At 40.8% G+C, this 25814-nt stretch overlaps 1 protein-coding gene across 1 annotated transcript in view; it reads left to right on the forward strand.

Annotated features, from left to right (window-relative positions):
- Window positions 1-25777, forward strand: part of LOC133563670 (protein arginine N-methyltransferase 8-B) — a 73510-nt gene extending 47733 nt beyond the window's left edge. The window contains exons 6-9 of the mRNA XM_061917936.1: window positions 7270-7385; window positions 14364-14514; window positions 21064-21185; window positions 22982-25777. Of these exons, the coding sequence (XP_061773920.1) occupies window positions 7270-7385; window positions 14364-14514; window positions 21064-21185; window positions 22982-23065 (473 nt within the window). The 3' untranslated portion in view covers window positions 23066-25777. The remainder of the gene's footprint in view (window positions 1-7269; window positions 7386-14363; window positions 14515-21063; window positions 21186-22981) is intronic.
- Window positions 25778-25814: the final 37 nt, after the last annotated feature.

Genomic DNA, 25814 nt, shown 5'->3' on the forward strand with positions numbered 1-25814 from the left:
CACGGCAACAACACACAACAACAGCAGTCACGTTTTTGTCTACCGTAAAGCAGTTCGTCTTCCATAAACAGCAATGTTGTGACACTCTTAAACAGGACAATACTGCCATCTACTGTGCATGCATATGTGACAATAACATCTACGGCTTTTAGAGATGTACCCCCTGTGAACATTTTTTTAATTCAAGTACCCCCTAATAGGGGGTACTTGTCCAGACTTGTACCTGGACAAGTCTAGAGTTGTCCAGGTACACCCTGGACAAGTCGCCACCTCATCGCAGTAGTGTGCAAATGTGAGTGTGAATGTTGTCTGTCTATCTGTGTTGGCCCTGCGATGAGGTGGCGACTTGTCCAGGGTGTACCCCGACCATACTTGCCAACCCTCCCGGATCTTCCGGAGACTCACGAAATTCAGCGCCTCTTCCGAAAACCTCCTGGGACAAATTTTCTCCCGAAAATCTCCCGAAATTCAGGCGGAGCTGGAGGCCACACCCCCTCCAGCTCCATGCGGACCTGAGTGACATATCAAAAGTCTGTTTTCACGTCCACTTTCCCACAATATAAACAGAGTGGCTGCCCAATGACGTTATAACTGTAGAATGATCGAGGGCGAGTTCTTGGTTTCTTATGTGGGTTTATTGTTAGGCAGTTTGATTAACGTCCTCCCAGCACGGCAACAACACACAACAACAGCAGTCACGTTTTTGTCTACCGTAAAGCAGTTCATCTGCCATCAACAGCAATGTTGTGACACTCTTAAACAGGACAATACTGCCATCCACTGTGCATGCATATGTGACAATAACATCTACGGCTTTTAGAGATGTACCCCCTGTGAAATTTTTTTTAATTGAAGTACCCCCTAATAGGGGGTACTTGTCCAGACTTGTACCTGGACAAGTCGCCACCTCATCGCAGTAGTGTGCGAATGTGAGTGTGAATGTTGTCTGTCTATCTGTGTTGTCCCTGCGATGAGGTGGCGACTTGTCCAGGGTGTACCCCACCTTCTGCCCGAATGCAGCTGAGATAGGCTCCAGGATCCCCCGCAACCCCAAAAGGGACAAGTGGTAGAAAATGGATGGATACTTAGCAGACTTTTTAGTGGATAGGTGTACAAATAAATTGATTTAAATCAAAAATGTTGTTGAATCAAGAATGAACTCAAATCGAATTGTCCCCTCCAAGAACCGGGAATCGAATTAAATTGTGAGTTGTTGTAAGAATTCCATCCTTATTAAAATACGTAATATATAAATTCAAATGTAGACGTTTGTTCACACTGGGTATAACATCTCCTGAATTATGTTATTATATGATAATTGGCACAATCATTTAGGGACTGATCGGGCGAGATTGACAAGTCAGGGCTTTTAAATGATCAGTATTGTGAACTGAAAAATTAGTCAAATGGATAAAATGCAGATTTGTTTAAATGCATGATTATTGTTTGGAGATTACAGACATTATGCATACACAGTGGTACTTTATATTATTTATAATGTTCGTCAAAACTTTATCCCAGCTTGTTATACATTTTACCCCAGTTTTCGAATACAAGTCATTTGAAAACAAAACCCAAAACCAACCCAAAAGTTGGCACGTTAAGTAAATCGTAAATAAAAACAGAATACAATGATTTGGAAATCCTTTTCAACGTATATTCAATTGAATAGACTGCAAAGACAAGATACTCAAGGTTCAAACTGGTAAACCTTATAAGTTTTTGCAAATATTAGCTCATTTGGAATTCGATGCCTGCAACATGTTTCAAAAAAAGCTGGCAAAAGTGGCAAAAAAGACAGGAATGCTCATGACACTTTTTGGAACATCCCACAGGTAAACAGGCTAATAATTGTGTATAAAAGCAGCTTCTATGAAATGCTCAGTCATTCACAAACAAGGATGGGGCTCGGTTCACCACTTTGTAAACAAATGCTTGAGCAAATTGTCCATCAGTTTAAGAACAACATTTCTCATCGAGCTATTGCAAGGAATTTAAGGATTTCACCACCTGCAGTCCGTAATATCGTCAAAAAGTTCAGAGAATCTGGGGAAATCACTGCACATAAGCGGCAAGGCCCGTGACCTTCGATCCGTCAGGCTGTACTGCATCAAAAAAATGACATCAGTGTGTAAAGGAAATCACCACATGGGCTTAGGGAACCACTGTCAGTAACTACACTTTGTCGCAACATCTGTAAGTGCAAGTTAAAACTCTACTATGCAAATCCAAAGCCATTTATCAACAACACCCAGAAACGCCGCCGGCTTCGCTGGGCCCGAGCTCATCTAAGATGGACTGAAGCAAAGTGGAAAAGTGTTCTGTGGTCTGACGAGTCCACATTTCAAATGTTTTTTGGAAACTGTGGACGTTGTGTCTTCCGTAACAAAGAGGAAAAGAAACATCAGGACTGTTATTAGCGCAAAGTTCAAAAGCCAGCATCTGTGATGGTATGGGGGTGTATTTTCCAAGGCATGATTAACTTTAACATCTATAAAGGCCCTATTAATGTTGAATGGTACATACAAGTTTGGGAGCAACATATGTTGCCATCCAAGCAACGTCTTTTTCATGGACGCCCCTGCTTATTTTAGCAAGACAATGCCAAACTTGTTCTGCACGTGTTATAACAGCGTGTAGGCCTGCATGTAGTCCAGACCTGTCTCCCATTGAAAATGTGTGGCGCATTATGAAGCTTAAAATACCACAACGGAGACTGTTGAACAACGTAAGCTGCACATCAAGCAAGGGGAATGAATTCCACCTGAAAAGCTTCAAAAATGTGTTTCCTCCGTTCCCAAACGTTTACTGAGTGTTGTTGAAAGGAAAGGCAGTGTAACACAGTGGTAAAAATGCCCCTGTGCCAACTTCTTTTCAATGTGTTGCTGCCATTAAATTCTAGGTTATTGATTATTTGCAAAATAAAATGTAAGTTTCTCAGTTCGAACATTATTTTGTATTTGCGGTCAATTCAATTGAATATAAGTTGAAAAGGATTTGCAAATCATTGTATTCCGTTTATATTTACATCTAACACAATTTCCTCATGTGGAAAGGGGGTTTGTACTATACTATCGTTCTTGTGGTACACATGGGGCTAAATCTGGGACTTTGGGAACTACATTTAGTGTCATCTAAGACAAAGTTCTTTGAATCAGTAAAAGACTGCAAAAAGTAATAACACAAGCACTTTATTTGTGAATATGTTATCTAACTGCTAATATGTGAGCTAATTATATCCCACAAATTGTCAGTTGCGTGAATCTGTTGCTGTGCACAGCCCGCCCCGGGCGAGATTTTGACTCCTTGAATACGGTTTTGTGCAGCAGAGTTGTGCAAATGTGAATTTCACACATGGCTGCACTGAAAGGAGGGATGCACAAACTGACCTCATCTTCTCGTGTGGGCAGATGGACCCAATTGACCTTTGCGCTGAGGTCGAAGTGGCCTGGTGTCGCACTGCAGCAGTCAACATGCGGCGCTCATTAGCGGGGAGCACCGTCTCATTTTAGGGAGCAGCACTAATGTTAATAAAGAACACCGGAGGAACTATATTGCTTGTTAACTAAGGTCATAAGTGGACTTGTTTTTGTTCTGATGAATAATGGATGCAATAAGCCATTTTTCCTTGTAAAGACTATTACAAACCCCGTTTCCATATGAGTTGGGAAATTGTGTTAGATGTAAATATAAACGGAATACAATGATTTGCAAATCCTTTTCAACCCATATTCAATTGAATTCACTACAAATACAACATATTTGATGTTCAAACTCATAAACTTTTTTGTTTGTTTTTGCAAATAATAACTTAGAATTTCATGGCTGTAACACGTGACAAAGTAGTTGGGAAAGGGCATGTTCACCACTGTGTTACATCACCTTTTCTTTTCACAACACTCAATAAACGTTTGGGAACTGAGGAAACTAATTGTTGAAGCTTTGAAAGTGGAATTCTTTCCCATTCTTGTTTTATGTAGAGCTTCAGTCGTTCAACAGTCTGGGGTCTCCGCTGTCGTATTTTATGCTTCATAATACGCCACACATGTTCGATGGGGGACAGGTCTGGACTGCAGGTGGGCCAGGAAAGTACCCGCACTCTTTTTTTTTACGAAGCCACGCTGTTGTAACACGTGCTGAATGTGGCTCGGCATTGTCTTGCTGAAATAAGCAGGGGCGTCCATGATAACGTTGCTTGGATGACATCTATTGCTCCAAAACCTGTATGGACCTTTCAGCATTAATGGTGCCTTCACAGATGTGTAAGTTACCCATGCCTTGGGCACTAATGCACCCCCATACCATCACAGATGCTGGCTTTTGAACTTTGCGTCACTAACAGTCTGGATGGTTCGCTTCCCCTTTGGTCCGGATGAAACGATGTCGAATATTTCCAAAAATAAATTTGAAATGTGGACTCGTCAGACCACAGAACACTTTTCCACTTTGCATCAGTCCATTTTAAATGATGTCGGGCCCAGAGAAGCCGGCGGCGTTTCTGGATGTTGTTGATAAATGGGTTTCGCTTTGCATAGTAGAGCTTTAACTTGCACTTACAGATGTAGCGACGAACTGTATTTAGTGACAGTGGTTTTCTGAAGTGTTCCTGAGCCCATGTGGTGATATCCTTTAGAGATTGATGTAGGTTTTTGATACGGTGCCGTCTGAGGGATCGAAGGTCACGGTCATTCAATGTTGGTTTCCGGTCATGCCACTTACGTGGAGTGATTTCTTCAGATTCTCTGAACCTTTTGCTGATATTATGGACTGTAGATGTTGAAATCCCTAAATTTCTTGCAATTGCACTTTGAGAAATGTTTTTCTTAAACTGTTTGACTATTTGCTCACGCAGTTGTGGACAAAGGGGTGTACCTCACCCCATCCTTTCTTGTGAAAGGATTGGCCACCCACCTGTTCCCAATTAGCCTGCACACCTGTGGAATGTTCCAAATAAGTGTTTGATAAGCATTCCTCAACTTTATCAGTATTTATTGCCACCTTTCTCAACTTCTTTGTCTCGTGTTGCTGGCATTACATTCTAAAGTTAAAAGCCCACTGAAATGAGATGTTCTTATTTAAACGGGGATAGCAGGTCCATTCTATGTGTCATACTTGATCATTTCGCGATATTGCCATATTTTTGCTGAAAGGATTTAGTAGAGAACATCCACGATAAATTTCGCCACTTCAGGTACTTCCTGAAAAAGCCTCGCCTTTGCCGGAATTCGCAGATGATGACGTTGGGGGCTCCTCACATATTCACATTGATTTTAATGGGAGCCTCCAAGAAAAACAGTTATTTGGACCGAGAAAACGACAATTTACCCATTAATTTGAGCGAGGATGAAAAATTCGTGTTTGAGGATATCGAGACCCAGGATGGACCGCTCGTCGGGACCCAGGATGGACCGCTCGCCTGTATCGGTTGGGGACATCTTTACGCTGCTGATCCGCTTGGGATGGTTTCCTGTGGACGTGACTCTCGCTGCTGTCTTGGATCCGCTTGAACTGAACTCTCGCGGCTGTGTTGGAGCCACTATGGATTGAACTTTCACAGTATCATGTTAGACCCGCTCGACATCCATTGCTTTCGGTCCCCTAGAGAGGGGGGGTTGCCCACATCTGAGGTCCTCTCCAAGGTTTCTCATAGTCAGCATTGTCACTGGCGTCCCACTGGATGTGAATTCTCCCTGCCCACTGGGTGTGAGTTTTCCTTGCCCTTTTGTGGGTTCTTCCGAGGATGTTGTAGTCGTAATGATTTGTGCAGTCCTTTGAGACATTTGTGATTTGGGGCTATATAAATAAACATTGATTGATTGATTGATTGATTGATAGCGACTGACTAGAAAAAAAAAAACGCGATAGCATTGAGACGAATTCCGATGTTTTTAAACACATTTACTGGGATAATTCTGGGAAATCCTTTATCTTTCTATTGTGTTGCTAGTGTTTTAGTGAGATTAATAGTACCTGATAGTCGGAGGGGTGTGTTGACGCCATGTCTCACGGGTGTCGACGCCACCTGTACGGACGACACAAGTTCAGCTGATATCCGGTAAGTGGCGACTTTTTAACCACAATTTTCTCACCGAAACCTGCTGGTTGACATTCGGTTGGGATCCATGTCTGCTTATCAACCCATATTCAGTTGAATATGCTACAAAGACAACATATTAGATGTTCAAACTGATTAAAAAAAAATAAAAATTGCATGTTTACCACTGTGTGCATCTGATCCATAGAAAAGTTTCAGCTTTGGGAATTTTAAACAAGGAATCACCGTGTGTTTGTGTGGCTAAAGGCTATAGCTTCCCAACTCCATCTTTCTACTGTGACTTCTCCAATATTAATTGAACAAATTGCAAAAGATTCATCAACACAGATCTCCAAAATACTGTGTAATTATGCCGTTAAAGCAGACGACTTTTAGCTGTGTGTGTGCGTAGCGCTCATACTTCCTAAAAACGCGTGACGTCCTGCGTACGCGTCATCATTACACGACGTTTCCAAGACGAAACTCCCGGGAATTTTAAAATTGTAATTTAGTAAACTAAAAAAGCCGTATTGGCATGTGTTGCAATGTTAATATTTCATCATTGATATATAAACTATCAGACTGCGTGGTCGCTAGTAGTGGCTTTCAGTAAATAAATAAACGGGTTGTACTTGTATAGCGCTTTTCTACCTTCAAGGTACTCAAAGCGCTTTGAAACTACTTCCACATTCACACACACATTCACACACTGATGGAGGGAGCTGCCATGCAAGGCGCCAACCAGGAGCAAGGGTGAAGTGTATTGCTCAGGACACAACGGACGTGACGAGGTTGGTACTAGGTGGGGATTGAACCAGGGACGCTCGGGTTGCGCACGGCCACTCTACCACTGCGCCACGCCCTTTAATGATTATTTGCAACAACAACAATGAAAATGTTATCAGTTTGAACATCAAATATGTTGTCGTTGTAGCATATTCAACTGAATATGGGTTGAAAATGATTTGCAAATCATCGTATTTCGTTTATATTTACATCTAACACAATTTCCCAACTCATACGGAAACGGGGTACTCTTTTTTGCGTCATTATACCTCCATACATCGTATAAATCCGACAATTTTGGAAAAGTACCCTGCCTGCTGTGGTTTTGAAGTTAGAGCTGTAATAGTTCCATATCCCTTAGCTTTTCAACCAAAAACAACAAGTTGACATTTGCATAATATTTTATACAGGCTTTGGATGACTGAGAGTAATGATATTGTGATTCCCAGGGTGGGAGAACGTGTATGGCTTCGACATGACTTGTATTCGCAATGTGGCAATCAGGGAGCCGCTGGTTGACGTGGTGGACCAGAAACAGGTGGTGACCAACTCCTGCCTGGTCAAAGTAAGTCAAATATTTACGCTTGGCTTACGTTCAGTCCACTTCTGTCTTACGTGTGAGTATTATTCACTGTTTCTATACCACTTAATCACGCACCAGCTGTATGGAAGCCATTTCCTCCGCTGAAAGACTATAAATATCCCCAATGTTAAGTCAAAATGAAAAAAAAATGTCTTAATTATGCTAGAAAACTACAAATTTTGAGCTATAAAGTCAAAAGTATGCGCTGACAAGTCAAAATCGTGGTATGATAAGTTATGTTGCTACTGTTGGCTAAAACAGGGCTCCCCAAACATTTTGACTCGGGGGGGGCACATTGGGTTAAAGCAGATTTCTTGAAAAATGTTTTGCATACTCCTCAGCATGTCTGGTTGTATAATGACGTTTCAAATTGTATTCCTTGTGCACCGCAAGTTTCTCCGTGCAAATAAGACACGTCGGGGTGCCCCTGTGCTCAACATCTCCCACTTTTCCTGGAATTGTCTTTGCACAACACTAACCTCTCTCTTCACTGCAGGCTTTGAAAAAAGACATGTTTGGGGTTGTGGTATATATTTTGTACTTAGCCGACACATGTCGTTCCGCTTTTCCTCCCTACAGCAACACTTCGGTCGGCGGATAATAGCCGAGAAAGTACACTCGAGGGCCGATTTAGTGTTGCCAAGCAACCTATCCCCAGGTGCATGTCTTTGGAGGTGGGAGGAAGCCGTAGTACCCGTAGGGAACCCACGCAGTCACGGGGAGAACATGCAAACTCCACACAGAAATATCCCGAGGACAACTCCGGACCTTCGTATTGTGAGGCACATGCACTAACCCCATTATTTTGAATTAATCACCAAAAATGATTCCCGGGCGCGGCCACCGCTGCTGCTCACTGCTCCCCTCACCTCCCAGGGGGTGATCAAGGGTGATGGGTCAAATGCAGAGAATAATTTTGCCACATCTAGTATGTGAGTGACAATCATTGGTGCTATAACTTTAACTTTGAATTGTGTGTGGTGGGTGGACATTTGGCTTCACGGTGGCAGAGGGGTTAGTGCGTCTGCCTTACAATACGAAGTTCCTGCAGTCCTGGGTTTAAATCCAGGCTCGGGATCTTTCTGTGTGGAGTTTGCATGTTCTCCCCGTGACTGCGTGGGTTCCCTCCGGGTACTCCGGCTTCCTCCCACTTCCAAAGACATGCACCTGGGGATAGGTTGATTGGCAACACTAAATTGGCCCTAGTGTGTGAATGTTGTCTGTCTATCTGTGTTGGCCCTGCGATGAGGTGGCGACTTGTCCAGGGTGTACCCTGCCTTCTGCCCGATTGTAGCTGAGATAGGCGCCAGCGCCCCCCGCGACCCCAAAAGGGAATAAGCGGTAAAAAATGGATGGATGGATGGGTGGACATTTTTTTTTTTTTTTTACAATTTCCACTTTTGGCACAAGTATCAAAATGTATTTGGATACTTTTCGAAATTGCCTTATTGAAAGGCAGAATTATGAGATGTAAGATCAAAATAATAAAGCAAAATGTCAAAATTGTGAGCTAAAAAGTAAACAAAAATATATATACAAAAGTCATAACTATAATCATGAGGTAAAAAGTTTAAATTATGATATAAAGTCTAAATTATTAGATAAGAAGTGGAAATTATGGGATAAGAGAGTCGTAATTATGTGATAAAACAGTCAAAACTATGAGAAAGAAAATCATACCTTTGAGCATGAGATACAAAGTCTAATTTATGTTATACGAAAGTCCTAATTATAAAGTATGACATTTTAATTATAAAATAAAATGTTGATATTATGGGAATAAAATCAATTCATAATAAGGCAACAAGTCAAAACCATAAGAACAACGGTTGAGATTATGTGATAAAAAGTTGAAAGTATGAGATATGAAATCATAACTATAAAAATCTAAATTGTGAAATAAAAGCTTGAGATTATGTGATAAAAAAAAGTCATAATTATGAGATAAAAAGTTGAAATCGTGACCACCATGGCTGAGTAATTCTATATATGATCATTTCAGCGTGGAAACAAAAGACTACAGTGAAGAAAAAATGTGCAGTGTCTCGTAATTTCATGTCTTTTTGAAATGGAACTGATTCTGCACGGATAATTAGTGTAAAGGACATTTAAAAGGCCGATACGGTGTACCATTTCGCACATATTAGTATCACTACCAGTAACCCTTCTGCTAAAATGTATAATTACTGCTTTTGCTTGGCCCATTGTCACTTTTATTGTGTGATTGTTCCATCATTCTACACTTGCTGCTTGCCAGGGACGTTTTTTTTCTTCTATTTTTGATAATAAAACCAATGAGTGATGCTGATTGTCAACTATCAAAGATGGGATTTTGCAAAGCCAGCGGCGGCGTGGCACGGTTGGTAGAGCGGCCGTGCCAGCGACTGGAGGGTTCCAGGTTTGATCCCTGCTTTCACCATCCTAGTCACTGCTGTTATGTCTTTGGGCAAGGCACTTTACCCACCCACACTGGTTTAAAATGCAGATAATGGGTTTCACTATGTAAAGCGCTTTGAGTCTCTAGGGAAAAGCGCTATATAAATATAATTAACTTCACATTTTGTGATAAAAGATTAGAACAGTAAAAATAAATGACTGCTGCTCTGATTGCAGTCTAATTTTGGATCGTGGAGAAGAAAATGCCAGATGAGGGTGTTGACGTGGATGAATTCAGGATAAATTACCTAACTTTTGAATTTTCAAATATGACCTAATGCAGGGGTCGGGAACCTTTATGGCTGAGAGAGCCGAAAATCCAAATATTTTAAAATGTATTTCCGTAAGAACCATTTAATATTTTTTATCAACACTGAACACAACTAAACGCGTGCATTTTTGAGTAAGACCAACATTTCTAGAGTATAATCGGTCTCTTATTCTTTGGAATAAGATTGTTATTCTGAAGCTAACTGTGGAGGGGGCGTGGCCAGCGGGCCTGCAGCGACAGGTGTGTAGAAGGCCCACCTGGGCCTTTTTATCTATTCACCTGTCGCTCTGTTATAAGCAGCAGCCAGGAGGAGAGACGGGGTTGGGGCTGGAAATACAATTGCTGGAAAACAACTGAGAGACTTATTGAAAAATAAAACAATATTCCAACCCTGAAACAGGCTCTCATGTCGGTGCTTCGGGGTCTGAAGAACCCCCTGGAGGGCAAGCCCCACACTAACCAATAATAACTAAATAACTTCTTAGCATTAACGCAACTTCTTGCACGGATGGATGGATTAAAGATGCATGAGAATGTTTTATATTTTGAACATTATAAGTGAAATTATTCATTACTTATCGTTTTAAGCAACATCAGCTCAGATGTATCCAAGAGCCAGATGCAGTCATCAAAAGAGCCACATCTGGCTCCCGAGCCTTAGGTTCCCTACCCCTGACCTAATGCATTAGTAGTCGTTACATGGGAAAAACATTTGACTCTGATATTCCCCTCATTTTATGAGCAGTAAACAAAGCTCAATCCAGCTCACAGCATCTGGCATGAATACCAGTGTGCAAGCAAGTCCATATATCTTAAAAATAATGCCGCAACAAACAAATCATTTCACTCGAGCTGATTTTATGCTGACTGAAGCTGGAAGTTGATCTGCGGTCTCCTGCATGAAGCATTGCATGAACATTGCTCATGAGAGTAAATCAGATCTACACTTTATATTTGGAAGATGCATCGCCTTGTACCGGTCAATTGATGTTTTTTAGCACATATAGTACAGAGTCACACAAATAAGTTAAGCATGCCTTTCTGTGACTCTTTGTGCTTTTGTGACATTACTAATAAAACTCCACAAACAAATATATTTTTTACAATTCACAAGTGAAAAAGCTCTTTTCATCAATTAAAAAAAATATTTGCAAGTAAAACAAATCATTTTCTGCAAGTTAAAACATTTGGTAGTACAAACCCTGTTTCCATATGAGTTGGGAAATTGTGTTAGATGTAAATATAAACGGAATACAATGATTTGCAAATCCTTTTCGACCCATATTCAGTTGAATATGCTACAAAGACAACATATTTGATGTTCAAATTGATAAACCTTTTGTTTTTTTTGCAAATAAACATTAACTTCAGAATTCGATGCGAGCAACACGTGACAAAGAAGTTGGGAAAGGTGGCAATGAATACTGATAAAGTTGAGGAATGCTCATCAAACACTCATTTTGTACATCCCACGGGTGTGCAGGCTAATTGGGAACAGGTGGGTGCCATGATTGGGTATAAAAACAGCTTCCCAAAAAATGCTCAGTCTTTCACCAGAAAGGATGGGGCGAGGTACACCCCTTTGTCCACAACTGCGTGAGGAAATAGTCAAACAGTTTAAGAACAACGTTTCTCAAAGTGCAATTGCAAGGAAATTAGGGATTTCAACATCTACGCTCCATAATATCATCAAAAGGTTCAGAGAATCTGGAGAAATCACTCCACATAAGCGGCATGGCCGGAAACCAACATTGAATGACCGTGACCTTTGATCCATCAGACGGCACTATATCAAAAAACGACATCAATCTCTAAAGGATATCACCACATGGGCTCAGGAACACTTCAGAAAACCACTGTCACCGAATACAGTTTGTCACTACATCTGTAAGTGCAAGTTAAAGCTCTACTATGCAAAGCGAAAACCATTTATCAACAACATCCAGAAACGCCGCCGGCTTGTCTGGGCCCGAGATCATCTAAGATGGACTGATGCAAAGTGGAAAAGTGTTCTGTGGTCTGAAGAGTCCACATTTCAATTTTTGGGGGAAACTGTAGACGTTCTGTCCTCCGGATCGAAGAGGAAAAGAACCATCCTGATTGTTATAGGCGCAAAAATGAAAAGTGATGGTATGGGGGTGTATTAGTGGCCAAGAAATGGGTAACTTACACATCTGTGAAGGCACCAATAATGCTGAAAGGTACATACAGGTTTTGGAGCAACATATGTTGTCGTCCGAGCAACATTATCATGGACGCCCCTGCTTATTTCAGCAAAAAAATGCCAAACTACGTGTTACAACAGCATGGCTTCATAGTAAAAGAGTGCAGGTACTTTCCTGGCCCACCTGCAGTCCAGACCTGTCTCCCATGGAAAATGTGTGGCGCATAATGAAGCGTAAAATACGACAGCGGAGACCCCGGACCGTTGAACGACTGAAGTTCTACATTAAACAAGAATGGGAAAGAATTCCACTTTCAAAGCTTCAACAATTAGTTTCCTCAGTTCCCAAACATTTATTATTGAGTGTTGTTAAAAGAAAAGGTGATGTAACACAGTGGTGAACATGCCCTTTCCCAACTACTTGCGTGGCGCAGTGGGAGAGTGGCCGTGCGCAACCCGAGGGTCCCGGGTTCAAATCCCACCTAGTACCAACCTCGTCACGTCCGTTGTGTCCTGAGCAAGACACTTCACCCTTGCTCCTGATGGGTTCTGGTTGGCGCCTTGCATGGCAGCTCCCTCCATCAGTGTGTGAATGTGTGTGTGAATGGGTAAATGTGGAAGTAATGTCAAAGCGCTTTGAGTACCTTCAAGGTAGAAAAGCGCTATACAAGTACAACCCATTTATCATTTATTTATTTACTTTGGCACGTGTTGCAGCCATGAAATTCCAAGTTAATTATTATTCCCAGAATTATCCTAGTAAATGTGTCTAAAAACATCTGAATCTGTCCCAATGCAATCGCCTTTTTTTTTTTTTACTTTATTATTTTCTTCTTAATTTTTCTAGTCCTTCGCTATCAATTTCATCATCCACAAATCTTTCATCCTCGCTGAAATTAATGGGGAAATTGTCGTTATTATAAACAACGTGAGGACGTGAGGAGCCCTCTCCCTTGTGACGTCATTGTCTGCTACTTCCGGTAAAGGCAAGGCTTTTTTATTAGCAACCAAACTACGTGTTACAACAGCGTGGCTTCGTAGTAAAAGAGTGCGGGTACTTTCCTGGCCCGCCTGCAGTCCAGACCTGTCTCCCATGGAAAACGTGTGGCGCATTATGAAGCGTAAAATACGACAGCGGAGACCCCGGACTGTTGAAGGACTGAAGCTCTACATAAAACAAGAGTGGGAAAGAATTCCACTTTCAAAGCTTCAACAATTAGTTTCCTCAGTTCCCAAACATTTATTATTGAGTGTTGTTAAAAGAAAAGGTGATGTAACACAGTGGTGAACATGCCCTTTCCCAACTACCTTGGCATGTGTTGCAGCCATGAAATTCCAAGTTAACTACTATTTCCATCCATCCATCCATTTTCTACCGCTTATTCCCTTTCGGGGTCGCGGGGGGCGCTGGCGCCTATCTCAGCTACAATCGGGCGGAAGGCAGGGTACACCCTGGACAAGTCGCCACCTCATCGCAGGGCCAACACAGATAGACAGACAACATTCACACTCACATTCACACACTAGGGCCAATTTAGTGTTGCCAATCAACCTATCCCCAGGTGCATGTCTTTGGAAGTGGGAGGAAGCCGGAGTACCCGGAGGGAACCCACGCAGTCACGGGAAGAACATGCAAACTCCACACAGAAAGATCCCGAGCCTGGATTTGAACCCAGGACTGCAGGAACTTCGTATTGTGAGGCAGACGCACTAACCCCTCTGCCACCGTGAAGCCCCTAATTACTATTTGCAAAAATGCACTACAAAGACAACATATTTGATGTTCAAACCCATAAACTTTATTTTCTTTTTTTTTTTTAATTACTATTTGCAAAAGAAAATAAAGTTTATGGGTTTGAACATCAAATATGTTGTCTTTGTAGTGCATTCAACTGAATATGGGTTGAAAAGGATTTGCAAATCATTGTATTCCGTTTATATTTACATCTAACACAATTTGTATATGACAATAGCTTCAATAGAGAGGGAACTTGTTTTTCATTATCCTGGTACTTTATGACCTCATTACCTGTGAGGTGATATACTTTGGTATACTGGATGTGAGAGATCCATCGCTCTCTGCTTACAGGAAGTGGACATCTACACGGTGAAGACTGAGGATCTTTCTTTCACGTCAGCATTCTGTCTGCAGATCCAGAGAAACGACTACATTCATGCACTGGTCACCTACTTCAACATAGAGTTCACCAAATGTCACAAAAAAACTGGTTTCTCCACTGGTAAGTAAGGGGTATTACTCTGCTCAACAACTTTATAAAGTCTCGCCGTTAAAACCTTGAAATTGTATTTAATATGTTTGATCGATACCGTCATACAACAACACATCTCTTTTTTAAACAAAGGCTAATGCTGGAAATTAACATTAAAAATCGTCCCTCATCTGCAGCACTTTTGCGAAAATAAAATTGAGTTGCATTGTTGCAGACATTTTAGACTATGCACTTTTTTCCCTCAGGCTTATTACATTTTAGCTCATTTTTTGGGGAGAGTAAACAATGTACTGCCTTTAAATATGATCCACAGTAGATTAATACAACCATTACAATATCGAAAATGCTTCAAAAAGGTTTCCTTAACAAATGATGCTGCTCCATTTCAACAGGGAATGATGGATTAATTGCAACAATTGTATAGTAATGCAGTATGGTATTGAAATAAAATGTACTTTCCATATTCAGTATTGAAATGATAAAATAACCAAAGTCAATAATAACAATAATACTTAATAATACAATAATACTTAATAATACATCGTATTATTACAATTTAATTTAATGCGTCGCCTTGTTTAATTGTTTGGTTGTCAAATGTTAGAGTTGTATTATTAAATAGAGGTCGGTGTCTAGCAGGACCGATAATCAGCATTTCCGTTTTTTTGGCGTTGAGTTGCAAAAAGTTAGCGGACATCCATTGTTTAATTTCATTAAGACACGCCTCCAGCTGACTACAATCCGGCGTGTTGGTCAGCTTTAGGGGCATGTAGAGTTGGGTGTCATCAGCATAACAGTGAAAGCTAATACTGTATTTGCGTATGTCGTCACCTAGCGGCAGCATGTAGATGCTGAAGAGTGCAGGGCCAAGGACCGAACCCTGGGGAACTCCACACGTTACCTTAACGTAGTCCGAGGTCACATTGTTATGGGAGACACACTGCATCCTATCAGTAAGATAAGAGTTAAACCAAGACCGGGCTAAGTCTGACATACCAATTCGTGTTTTGATACGTTCTAATAAAATATTATGATCGACGGTATCGAAAGCAGTGCTAAGATCGAGGAGCAGCAACATAGATGACGCATCAGAATCCATCGTTAGCAATAGATCATTAGTCATTTTTGCGAGAGCTGTCTCCGTGGAGTGATTTGCCCTGAAACCGGACTGAAAGGTTTCACATAGATTGTTAGACGCTAAGTGTTCATTTAACTGCTCCGCAACACCGATGTCCCACTGGGTGTGAGTTTTCCTTGCCCTTATGTGGGCCTACCGAGGATGTCGTGGTGGTTTGTGCAGCCCTTTGAGACACTAGTGATTTAGGGCTATATAAGTAAACATTGATTGATTGATTGATTGATTGAATTCACATAAAGCAATTGTATTTGATGTATGTAATTGTTCACAATGTATTTCTACAGCAATGCAAATCAACAGCAATAGAAAGTATATTATGAAAGTAATGTTTGAAAACTGAACATACAGGTTTTTAAAACAATTATTGAATCGATTTCCAAATGAAATAGTTATGTTGGCATGATTCAAAGCCTGGGTGATTGTGGTGTGTGACTGACCTCTAGTGGAGATAAAGTAAATTGAACTATTATGAATTGAGTTTTGGTGAGTTAAATTGAATTTAACAGTAGTTCAGATTGTTGAGAAGAACTTCTAAACGTTTTTTTTTCTATTAGCAGTCTTCAAGGCACAATTAATGTCCATATAGTCCATTTGATATTTCAACGATACACATCCACACTTGATCAAAGAGAAGTAGGGGAGGAAGAAATGCAAGTTCAGCTACTAATCTACATAAGAAAGGGCCTGTTTGGCAGCCTATTGTGTGTGTTTATTACGTGGACCTAGAACAGAAGGCCAGAAACTGATTGAAGTGTGCCTTGTATCGTCAATGACAGCCAAACTATTGGCAGGGATGGACAGGGTATATCGAAGCAGAGTCTGAATTATTGCTTAAAATGAAAACGCATACACTATATTGCCAAAAGTATTTGGCCACCCATCTAAATGATCAGAATTATGGTGTGGGGTTGTCTTTCAGGCGCTGGGCTTGGCCCCTTAGTTCCAGTGAAAGGAACTTTAAAATGCTCTAGGATACCAAAACAATTTGGACAGGTCCATGCTCCCTCCCTTGTGGGAACAGTTTGGAGCGGGCCCATTCCTCTTCCAACATGACAAGGTCCATAAAGACATGGATGACAAAGTGTGGATGAACTTGACTGGCCTGCACAGAGTCCTGACCTGAACCCGATAGAACATATTTGGGATTAATTAGATCAGAGACTGAGAGCTAGGCCTTCTCGACCAACGTCAGTGTGTGACCTCACCAATGTGCTTTTGGAAGAATGGCCGAACATTCCTATAAACACACTCCGCAACCTTGTGGACAGCCTTCCCAGAAGAGTTGAAGATGTAATCGCTGCAAAATGTGGACCCACATCATATTGAACCCTATGGGTTAGGACTGGGATGGCACTTCAAGTTCATATGTGATTTAAGGCAGGTGGCCAACTACTTTTGGCAATATAGTGTACATGCACACAGAAAAAAAGCACAAATAACAAAAAAACAAGCTGAAGTTAATTTTTCAAGTTCAGAACTGACATACTGAACTATCCATCCATCCATTTTCTACCGCTTATTCCCTTTTGGGGTCGCGGGGGGCGCTGGCGCCTATCTCAGCTACAATCGGGCGGAAGGCGGGGTACACCCTGGACAAGTCGCCACCTCATCACAGGGCCAACACAGATAGACAGACAACATTCACACACTAGGGCCAATTTAGTGTTGCCAATCAACCTATCCCCAGGTGCATGTCTTTGGAAGTGGGAGGAAGCCGGAGTACCCGGTAGGGAACCCACGCATTCACGGGGAGAACATGCAAACTCCACACAGAAAGATCCCGAGCCTGGATTTGAACCCAGGACTGCAGGAACTTCGTATTGTGAGGCAGACGCACTAACCCCTCTGCCACCGTGAAGCCACACGGTGTTTCCTTGTTTAAAATTCCCGGAGGTGAAGCTTTACTATGGATCAGAGCGGTCAAGCGAACATGGTTCCCGACCACTTGTCAACCGGCAGGTTTCGGTGAGAAATTTGCGGTAGATCAGCTGAGCTTGCGCCGTCCATGCAGCTGCCGTGACTTCCCTCAGAGACTGGCGTCAAGACACCCGTGGACACACCCCTCCGACTATCAGGTACTATTTAATCTCACTAAAACACAATAGAAAGATAAGGGGTTTCCCAGAATTATCCTAGTAATTGTGTCTAAAAACATCTGAATCCGTCCCAATGCAATCGCCTTTTTTTTTTTTTTTTAAACTTCCATCCATCCATCCATCCATTTTCTACCGCTTATTCCCTTTCGGGCTCGCGGGGGGCGCTGGCGCCTATCTCAGCTAAAATCGGGCAGAAGGCGGGGTACACCCTGGACAAGTCGCCACCTCTTCGCAGGGCCAACACAGATAGACAGACAACATTCACACACTAGGGCCAATTTAGTGTTGCCAATCAACCTATCCCCAGGTGCATGTCTTTGGAAGTGGGAGGAAGCTTATTATTATTTTTTTTAATTTTTCTAGTCCTTCGCTATCAATTTCATCATCCACAAATCTTTCATCCTCGCTGAAATTAATGGGGAAATTGTCGTTATTATAAACAATGTGAGGACGTGAAGAGCCCTCTCCCTTGTGACGTCATTGTCTGCTACTTCCGGTAAAAGGCAAGGCTTTTTTATTAGCGACCGAAAGTTGCGAACTTTATCGTGGATGTTCTCTACTAGATCCTTCAAGCAAAAATATGGCAATATCGCGAAATGATCAAGTATTACACATAGAATGGACCTGCTATCCCCGTTTTAATAAGAACATCTCATTTCAGTAGGCCTTTAAACAAGTTGAACAACTTATTCGGGTGTAACCATTTAGTGGTCAATCTACTAATAAACGTTTCAATCAATCAATCAAAAACATGTATCACAGAGCAGGAACCACTATAAGGCCGTGATGGATCGACAACCTGCCCACAGCAGCTCTACCTGCTACATTTAGGTAGACACAGACCATGAAAAGGAATGGTCTTTCACATAAATTTAGTTTTGCTTGCCATTGTTTTATTAAAATAGGTTGTATTTTGCCTCATCCTTCACTTAAAGCATGTGGGAAGAATGCACGACCTGCCTGATTAGTCCGAAAGAGATGGTACAATATTATCGGCTCACAGATGCTACCCGGTGGTTGTTTTTAGTCCAACTCCTTAATGCTTCAATGACACGCACGATTCTCATAAGAATGAGGCAAAAAATACAACCTTGGGTAATGAACTGTAGTGACTGTTGAGGCATATTTAAACAATGTGAATTACACAATGAATGAAGTTTCATGGCTTCACGGTGGCAGAGGGGTTAGTGCGTCTGCCTCACAATACGAAGGTCCTGCAGTCCTGGGTTCAAATCCAGGCTTGAGATCTTTCTGTGTGGAGTTTGCATGTTCTCCCCGTGACTGCGTGGGTTCCCTCCGGGTACTCCGGCTTCCTCCCACTTCCAAACACATGCACCTGGGGATAGGTTGATTGGCAACACTAAATTGGCCCTAGTGTGTGAATGTTGTCTGTCTATCTGTGTTGGCCCTGCGATGAGGTGGCGACTTGTCCAGGGTGTACCCCGCCTTCCGCCCGATTGTAGCTGAGATAGGCGCCAGCGCCCCCCGCGACCCCGAAAGGGAATAAGCGGTAGAAAATGGATGGATGGATGGATGAAGTTTCATCCATACCTCAGTCTGGAACAACCTCACAGTTGTTTTTCAGGATGATTACAAAAAAGGTTAAATTGTCCATGTCGTCCCAAGAGTGGAAAGCGTTAGAGTTGCAATTTAAGTGAAAAGCAACATTTCCAGGCCAAGTGACCCAATGCTAAATAGTAGGGTTGTGAATCTTTGGGTGTCGCACGATTCGATAATATATCGATTTTTTCGATTTAATTCGATTCTCGATTCAAAAACAATATTTTTCCGATTCAAAACGATTCTCTATTCATTCAATACATAGGATTTCAGCAGGATCCACCCCAGTCTGCTGACATGCTAGCAGGGTAGTAGATTTTTTTTTTAAAAAAAAGCTTTTATAATTGTAAAGGAAAATGTGATTGCAATAATGTGAATTTGTTTTAACTATTAAACAAACCGAAAATATGACTTATTTTATCTTTGTGAAAACATTGGACACAGTGTGTTGTCCAGCTTATGAGATGCCATGCAAGTGTAAGCCACTGTGACACTATTCTTTTTTATTATTTTTATAAATGTCTAATAGGCTCCAGCCTATCTTGCCGATTGTATTGTACCATATGTCCCGGCAAGAAATCTGCGTTCAAAAGACTCCGGCTTATTAGTGATTCCTAGAGCCCAAAAAAAGTCTGCGGGCTATAGAGCGTTTTCCGTTCGGGCTCCAGTACTCTGGAATGCCCTCCCGGTAACAGTTCGAGATGCCACCTCAGTAGAAGCATTTAAGTCTCACCTTAAAACTCATCTGTATACTCTAGCCTTTAAATAGACCTCCTTTTTAGACCAGTTGATCTGCCGCTTCTTTTCTTTCTCCTATGTCCCCCCCTCCCTTGTGGAGGGGGTCCGGTCCGATGACCATGGATGAAGTACTGGCTGTCCAGAGTCGAGACCCAGGATGGACCGCTCGTCGGGACCCAGGATGGACCGCTCGCCTGTATCGGTTGGGGACGTCTCTACGCTGCTGATCCGCTTGAGATGGGTTCCTGTCTTGGATCCGCTTGAACTGAACTCTCGCGGCTGTGTTGGAGCCACTATGGATTGAACTTTCACAGTATCATGTTAGACCCGCTCGACATCCATTGCTTTCGGTCCCCTAGAGAGGGGGGGTTGCCCACATCTGAGGTCCTCTCCAAAGTTTCTCATAGTCAGCATTGTCACTGGCGTCCCACTGGATGTGAATTCTCCCTGCCCACTGGGTGTGAGTTTTCCTTGCCCTTTTGTGGGTTCTTCCGAGGATGTTGTAGTCGTAATGATTTGTGCAGTCCTTTGAGACATTTGTGATTTGGGGCTATATAAATAAACATTGATTGATTGATTGATTGATTAATAATAATGTCAGTGAAGGACTTTTAATCACTGCTATGCTGAAATTATAACTAATATTGATTCTGTTGTTGATAATATTCATTTTTGTTTCGATACTTTTGGTTTGTTCTGTGTGGTGTTTGTGTCTCCTCAATTGCTCTGTTTATTGCAGTTCTGAGTGTTGCTGGGTCAGGTTTGGTTTTGGAATTGGATTGCATTGTTATGGTATTGCTGTGTAGTGGGTTGTTGGATTGATTAAATATAAATAAATAAATAAATAAAAAATAAATATAAAAAAAATAGATTTTTAAAAAATGAGAGTCGATTCTGAATCGCACACCGTAAACGATTTGATTCGTATTCGGATCGATTTTTTCCCTCGCCCCTACTAAATAGTGAGTACATTATAAAACAACTGAAAAAAAATACTTTACCCATGTGTGCTTGTGTGCGTCCCAGCTCCTGATGCTGCATACACCCACTGGAAGCAGACGGTCTTCTACCTGGAGGACTATCTGACCGTGCGAAGAGGAGAGGAAATCACTGGCAGCATTGCAATGAAGCCTAACGACAAAAATGTTGTGAGTATTACCTTTAACTTAAACCAGGATGAACATCAAATAAATATGAATCTTGGCAAAATACTCACGTGGCCCATATCTTAACATTGCCTATTATTTTATTTCTGAATTAATTGCAAATTTGAGAATACTGACCGCCCTACTGATCCTGAGTTTCTGCAGGTATCAACAAATCTAATTTAATGTTTTTTTGACACCTTTTTTTAATGAAATTAAACAGATTTAATGTCCACATCAGAGTGTAGACCCGTTCTTATATATTGTCAAGAACATACAATTGTCTGGAAAGTGTAGACAAAATTGTAACTGTGGCCAAATTTAAAATATCATAATATATTTAATTTCTAATGCACTTTTAATCAAAAGGTTTATGTACTCATAACAAAAACAATGTATACAAAATAATAAGGACAGCAAACATTTTTAATTTCTGTGGTATTTGGTACTGTTGCGATTGGAAGGTGAAGAGCCTAAATAGGTAAACAAACATCAAAATAAAATGGACTCAATATTAGAAACACAACTTGCAGTTTAATAAATGTTGAACATCTCGAAGTGCAGTTTTTTTCCTCCAATTTGGAAAAACTGTCAAGTGGTTTGTTTTGTTGTCTTTTTGTTGCCAATTCCATTTTAATGCATTTTTAATGCTACACACATTGTACTTTATACCTTTTGAAGGAAATTTGAGCCTTAATAATAATCCAAATGTTAGAAGCACAACTTGCAATTTAATAAATGTTGAACATTTTGAAGGGCAGTTTTTTTCCTCCAATTTGGAAAAACTGTCAAGTGGTTTGTTTTGTTGTCTTTTTGTTGCCAATTCCATTTTAATGCATTTTTAATGCTCCACACATTGTACTTTATACCTTTTGAAGGAAATTTGAGCCTTAATAATAATCCAAATGTTAGAAGCACAACTTGCAATTTAATAAATGTTGAACATTTTGAAGGGCAGTTTTTTCCTCCAATTGGGAAAAACTGTGTCAAGTGGTTTGTTTTGTTGTCTTTTTGTTGCCAATTGCATTTGTATGCATTTTTAATGCCTCCACACATTGTACTTTATACCTTTTGATGGAATTTTGAGCCTTAATAATAATCCTAATATTAGAAGCACAACTTGCAATTTAATAAATGTTGAACATTTTGAAGGGCAGTTTTTTCCTCCAATTTGGAAAAACTGTCAGGTGGTTTGTTTTGTTGCCTTTTCGTTGCCAATTGCATTTGTATGCATTTTTAATGCCTCCACACATTGTACTTTATACCTTTTGATGGAATTTTAAGCCTTAATAATAATCCCAATATCAGAAGCACAACTTGCAATTTAATAAATGTTGAACATCTTGAAGTGCAGTTTTTTCCTCCAATTGGGAAAAACTGTGTCAAGTGGTTTGTTTTGTTGTCTTTTTGTTGCCAATTGCATTTGTATGCATTTTTCAATGCCTCCACACATTGTACTTCATAGCTTTTGATGGAATTTTGAGCCTTAATAATAATCCAAATATTAGAAGCAAAACTTGCAATTTAATAAATGTTGAACATTTTGAAGGGCAGTTTTTTTTCTTCCAATTGGGAAAAACTGTGTCAAGTGGTTTGTTTTGTTGTCTTTTTGTTGCCAATTGCATTTGTATGCATTTTTCAATGCCTCCACATTTTGAACTTCATGCCTTTTAATGGAATTTTGAGCCTTAATAACAATCCATTTAATGCTTTTTAATGACCTGCGGAAACCCTGGATGCACTTCTGCTTGTTGACATCAGGCCATCGTTCTCCATTAATTAATTGTCTCTGTCCACAGAGGGACTTGGACTTCACCTTTGAGCTGGATTTCAAAGGACAACTGTGCGAGGCAGCTATAGCCCACGACTACAAGATGCGCTAGATTTTGCGGGAAGGGAATGGGACTCCCCTGGAGAAGAGGAACCCTTACAGACCACACCTAGAAAACAGACTCCAAATGACACGGAAGGTTGAAAAGCTAATCTGAGGTGGCCTCTCTGACATCTCGCTGTAAGACAGGAAGCCTTTGGTGCAGACTGTTAAACAACCCTGAATGTAACACTGAAATAGAAAAACATTTCCAACTTGCTGAAAGTTAGTGATTCTTGCTGTAGGTGTAAGTGAAATGGAGTGACGTACCCGTGTTTTTTGTTCAGTTCATAATTATATGGCCCTCATATTCGTCTTTTAGTAATACTGTTAGTGAAATGTTGGTTCTACGGATAGCGAGTTGTGTCAATTTATGCTCAGTGATGTTAGAATTTGCGTGCGAGCACCACGGCCAAGGACATACTTGTTGCAGGTACTGTACTGTATGTACAGCAGGTCTACTCATGTGTGCGTTACGTTAAAGATAATTTGTTGTAAATAGTTGTCGTGCTGATTCTGTGTGTGATGAATGGTGTTAAAGGCAGATCTCCATAGTAGTGTGCTCTTCAGTATGTTGTCCGTTTGAGCCGGTGGTGTTTGACCTGCCTTTAAAATTGGTACACATGTGTAATCTGACGAGATCTAATACAAGAACTTTATTAAAAACTTAAACCTTCTAAACCACCGGGAACAATTAGGGCTGTCCTCAGCCATTGGTTTTCATAGTCCAATATGATTTGTCAGCTCAGTCGATTATGGGCAAAACATTTGTGTTTGTATGTTAGCAAAGAACAAAGCCAATGGGGATCCCTACAAATAGAATCTCATTAGCGACTTGTTCCACCTCAACAAGGCTGAAACGGCAGAAGTTGGATAGTTTGGGGTCGGCTTCGGCACACCCACTGTACCTAAGAGGCCTCAGGTACTCAACTCACCTGTCAGAATCCAAATCAAATTGTTGTTTATTCCTAGAAAGACAACCATAGAAACTACAATATTAATAATAACCTAAGTACAATACATCCCTGCAAATTCGCAATTCAGCATTATTTTTCATTTACACTGTAGTCAGAATAGGCACTTTTCTTTCCCCCGCAGAAAACACATTTAGATCCTCTTAATATTGCTACAAAATTTAAGGAGAATGTCAAATTAGCAGAAAGGTTTGGAGGAGGAGGATTGAGCCGTGTGTCAAAAATAGGATTTTGTATAAGCAAACTGATTACTGGCTGAGTTTCGCTTTTAATGGCTGGCCACTGAACATAACCCTGCGATTGGCTGGGATATACCGTTGTTATATTTAGACATATAGAGGCATTTTTTTATTATAGTTCTTGTATTTGATCTCATAACGAGGAGGCTTTATTCCGTGCTTGATGCCTTTACCTAAGATCCCAAGTGTTCCTGATTCAACTTCCGCAATGCTGCATCTACAATTGCTTTAATCTGTAAACACTTTGCTTTGTGTTTTCATACGCTTTAGTCAGCCATGTCAAACCTGTTAAGAGTGACAGTAATGGAAATGCGAACCCCCGCCCCACCCCCCAAACAACAATTTAGTGACACTTAACTGTACGCTTTTGCTCTATAAATATGCTTTTAAGTTATTTGGGAAGGTAACCCAGCAGGCACAAGACATGTTCTTGAAAACTGACTTTGAAATAACGTTGCAAAATAGTTGTGTTTGTAAATTTAGACAACATTGATGCAATAATAATAATAGATTTTATTTGTAAAAAAAAACCACTCTACGTTGAGCAAACAACCTCAAAGTGCCACAGTGTAAAAAAAATAGTAATAATAATAAAAATAAATAAAATATAAAACTAGAAATAGCCCAATAGCTAGAACCAGCAAGCATATCTATTTTTTGTTTTTGTTTTTTTTTAAAAAGAAGGGTTTTTTAAGCCTTTTGTATAAGCATCCACAGTCTGAGGTGCCCTCATGTGGTCAGGGAGAGCGTTCCTCAAACTGGGAGCAGCGGAGCAATACGCCCGGTCTCCCATACTTCGTAGCTTTGTCCTTGGAGGTTGGAGTGGAGATGTCGTGTGGAGGATTTGGGGGTGAGCAGTTCTTTGAGGTAGACGGGGGTATTTTCATGGAGGCACTGGAGAGTTAGTAGGGAGATTTTGAATTCAATCCTGAGTGGAACAGGAAGCCAGTGAAGGGATTTGAGAGTCGGTGTCCAAGTTGTTGGTTACGTTGGTCTACGATGAATTAACGTAGTCAAAAAGCATGTTGTTTCAACGTTATGTTTGAGTTGCTCAACGTCAATTCAACAAGTTCTCAACGGTGTTTTAAGGTCTTGTGCCTGCTGGGAATGATTAGGATGTTCTATCCGAGGAGGTTTTAAATTATTTTAAAGCCTCAACAAGGTGTGCTGTCGATTAAACACACCCTTTATAAAGCATGCGACTAATATTAATAATTATTGAGCAAATACCTGCTTTCTCAAAGGAATTCGCTTTTTAATCAGATGTATTTTCAGAGTTTTCTGGCATCTACAAATATTATAGGAACATTGTATACATTGTTAGAAGTCATATCTTAACTTTTTTCATTGATTTCAAGTAACATTTGTATTTATTTCTTTACAATTTTGCAATGTGACATACAGAAATGTTTTTATTCTTTTCATGTGTATTATAACTTTTGATTTGAAATAAATACTATGTTTCATGATTTCTAACGACACCTTGAAAAAGGAATAAACTGCAACGTGTACAACCATCCACTGGGCATTGGTATCAAATAACTGTAGT

Source organism: Nerophis ophidion, linkage group LG12 (assembly GCF_033978795.1).
Source record: "Nerophis ophidion isolate RoL-2023_Sa linkage group LG12, RoL_Noph_v1.0, whole genome shotgun sequence".
Classification (NCBI taxonomy): domain Eukaryota; kingdom Metazoa; phylum Chordata; class Actinopteri; order Syngnathiformes; family Syngnathidae; genus Nerophis; species Nerophis ophidion.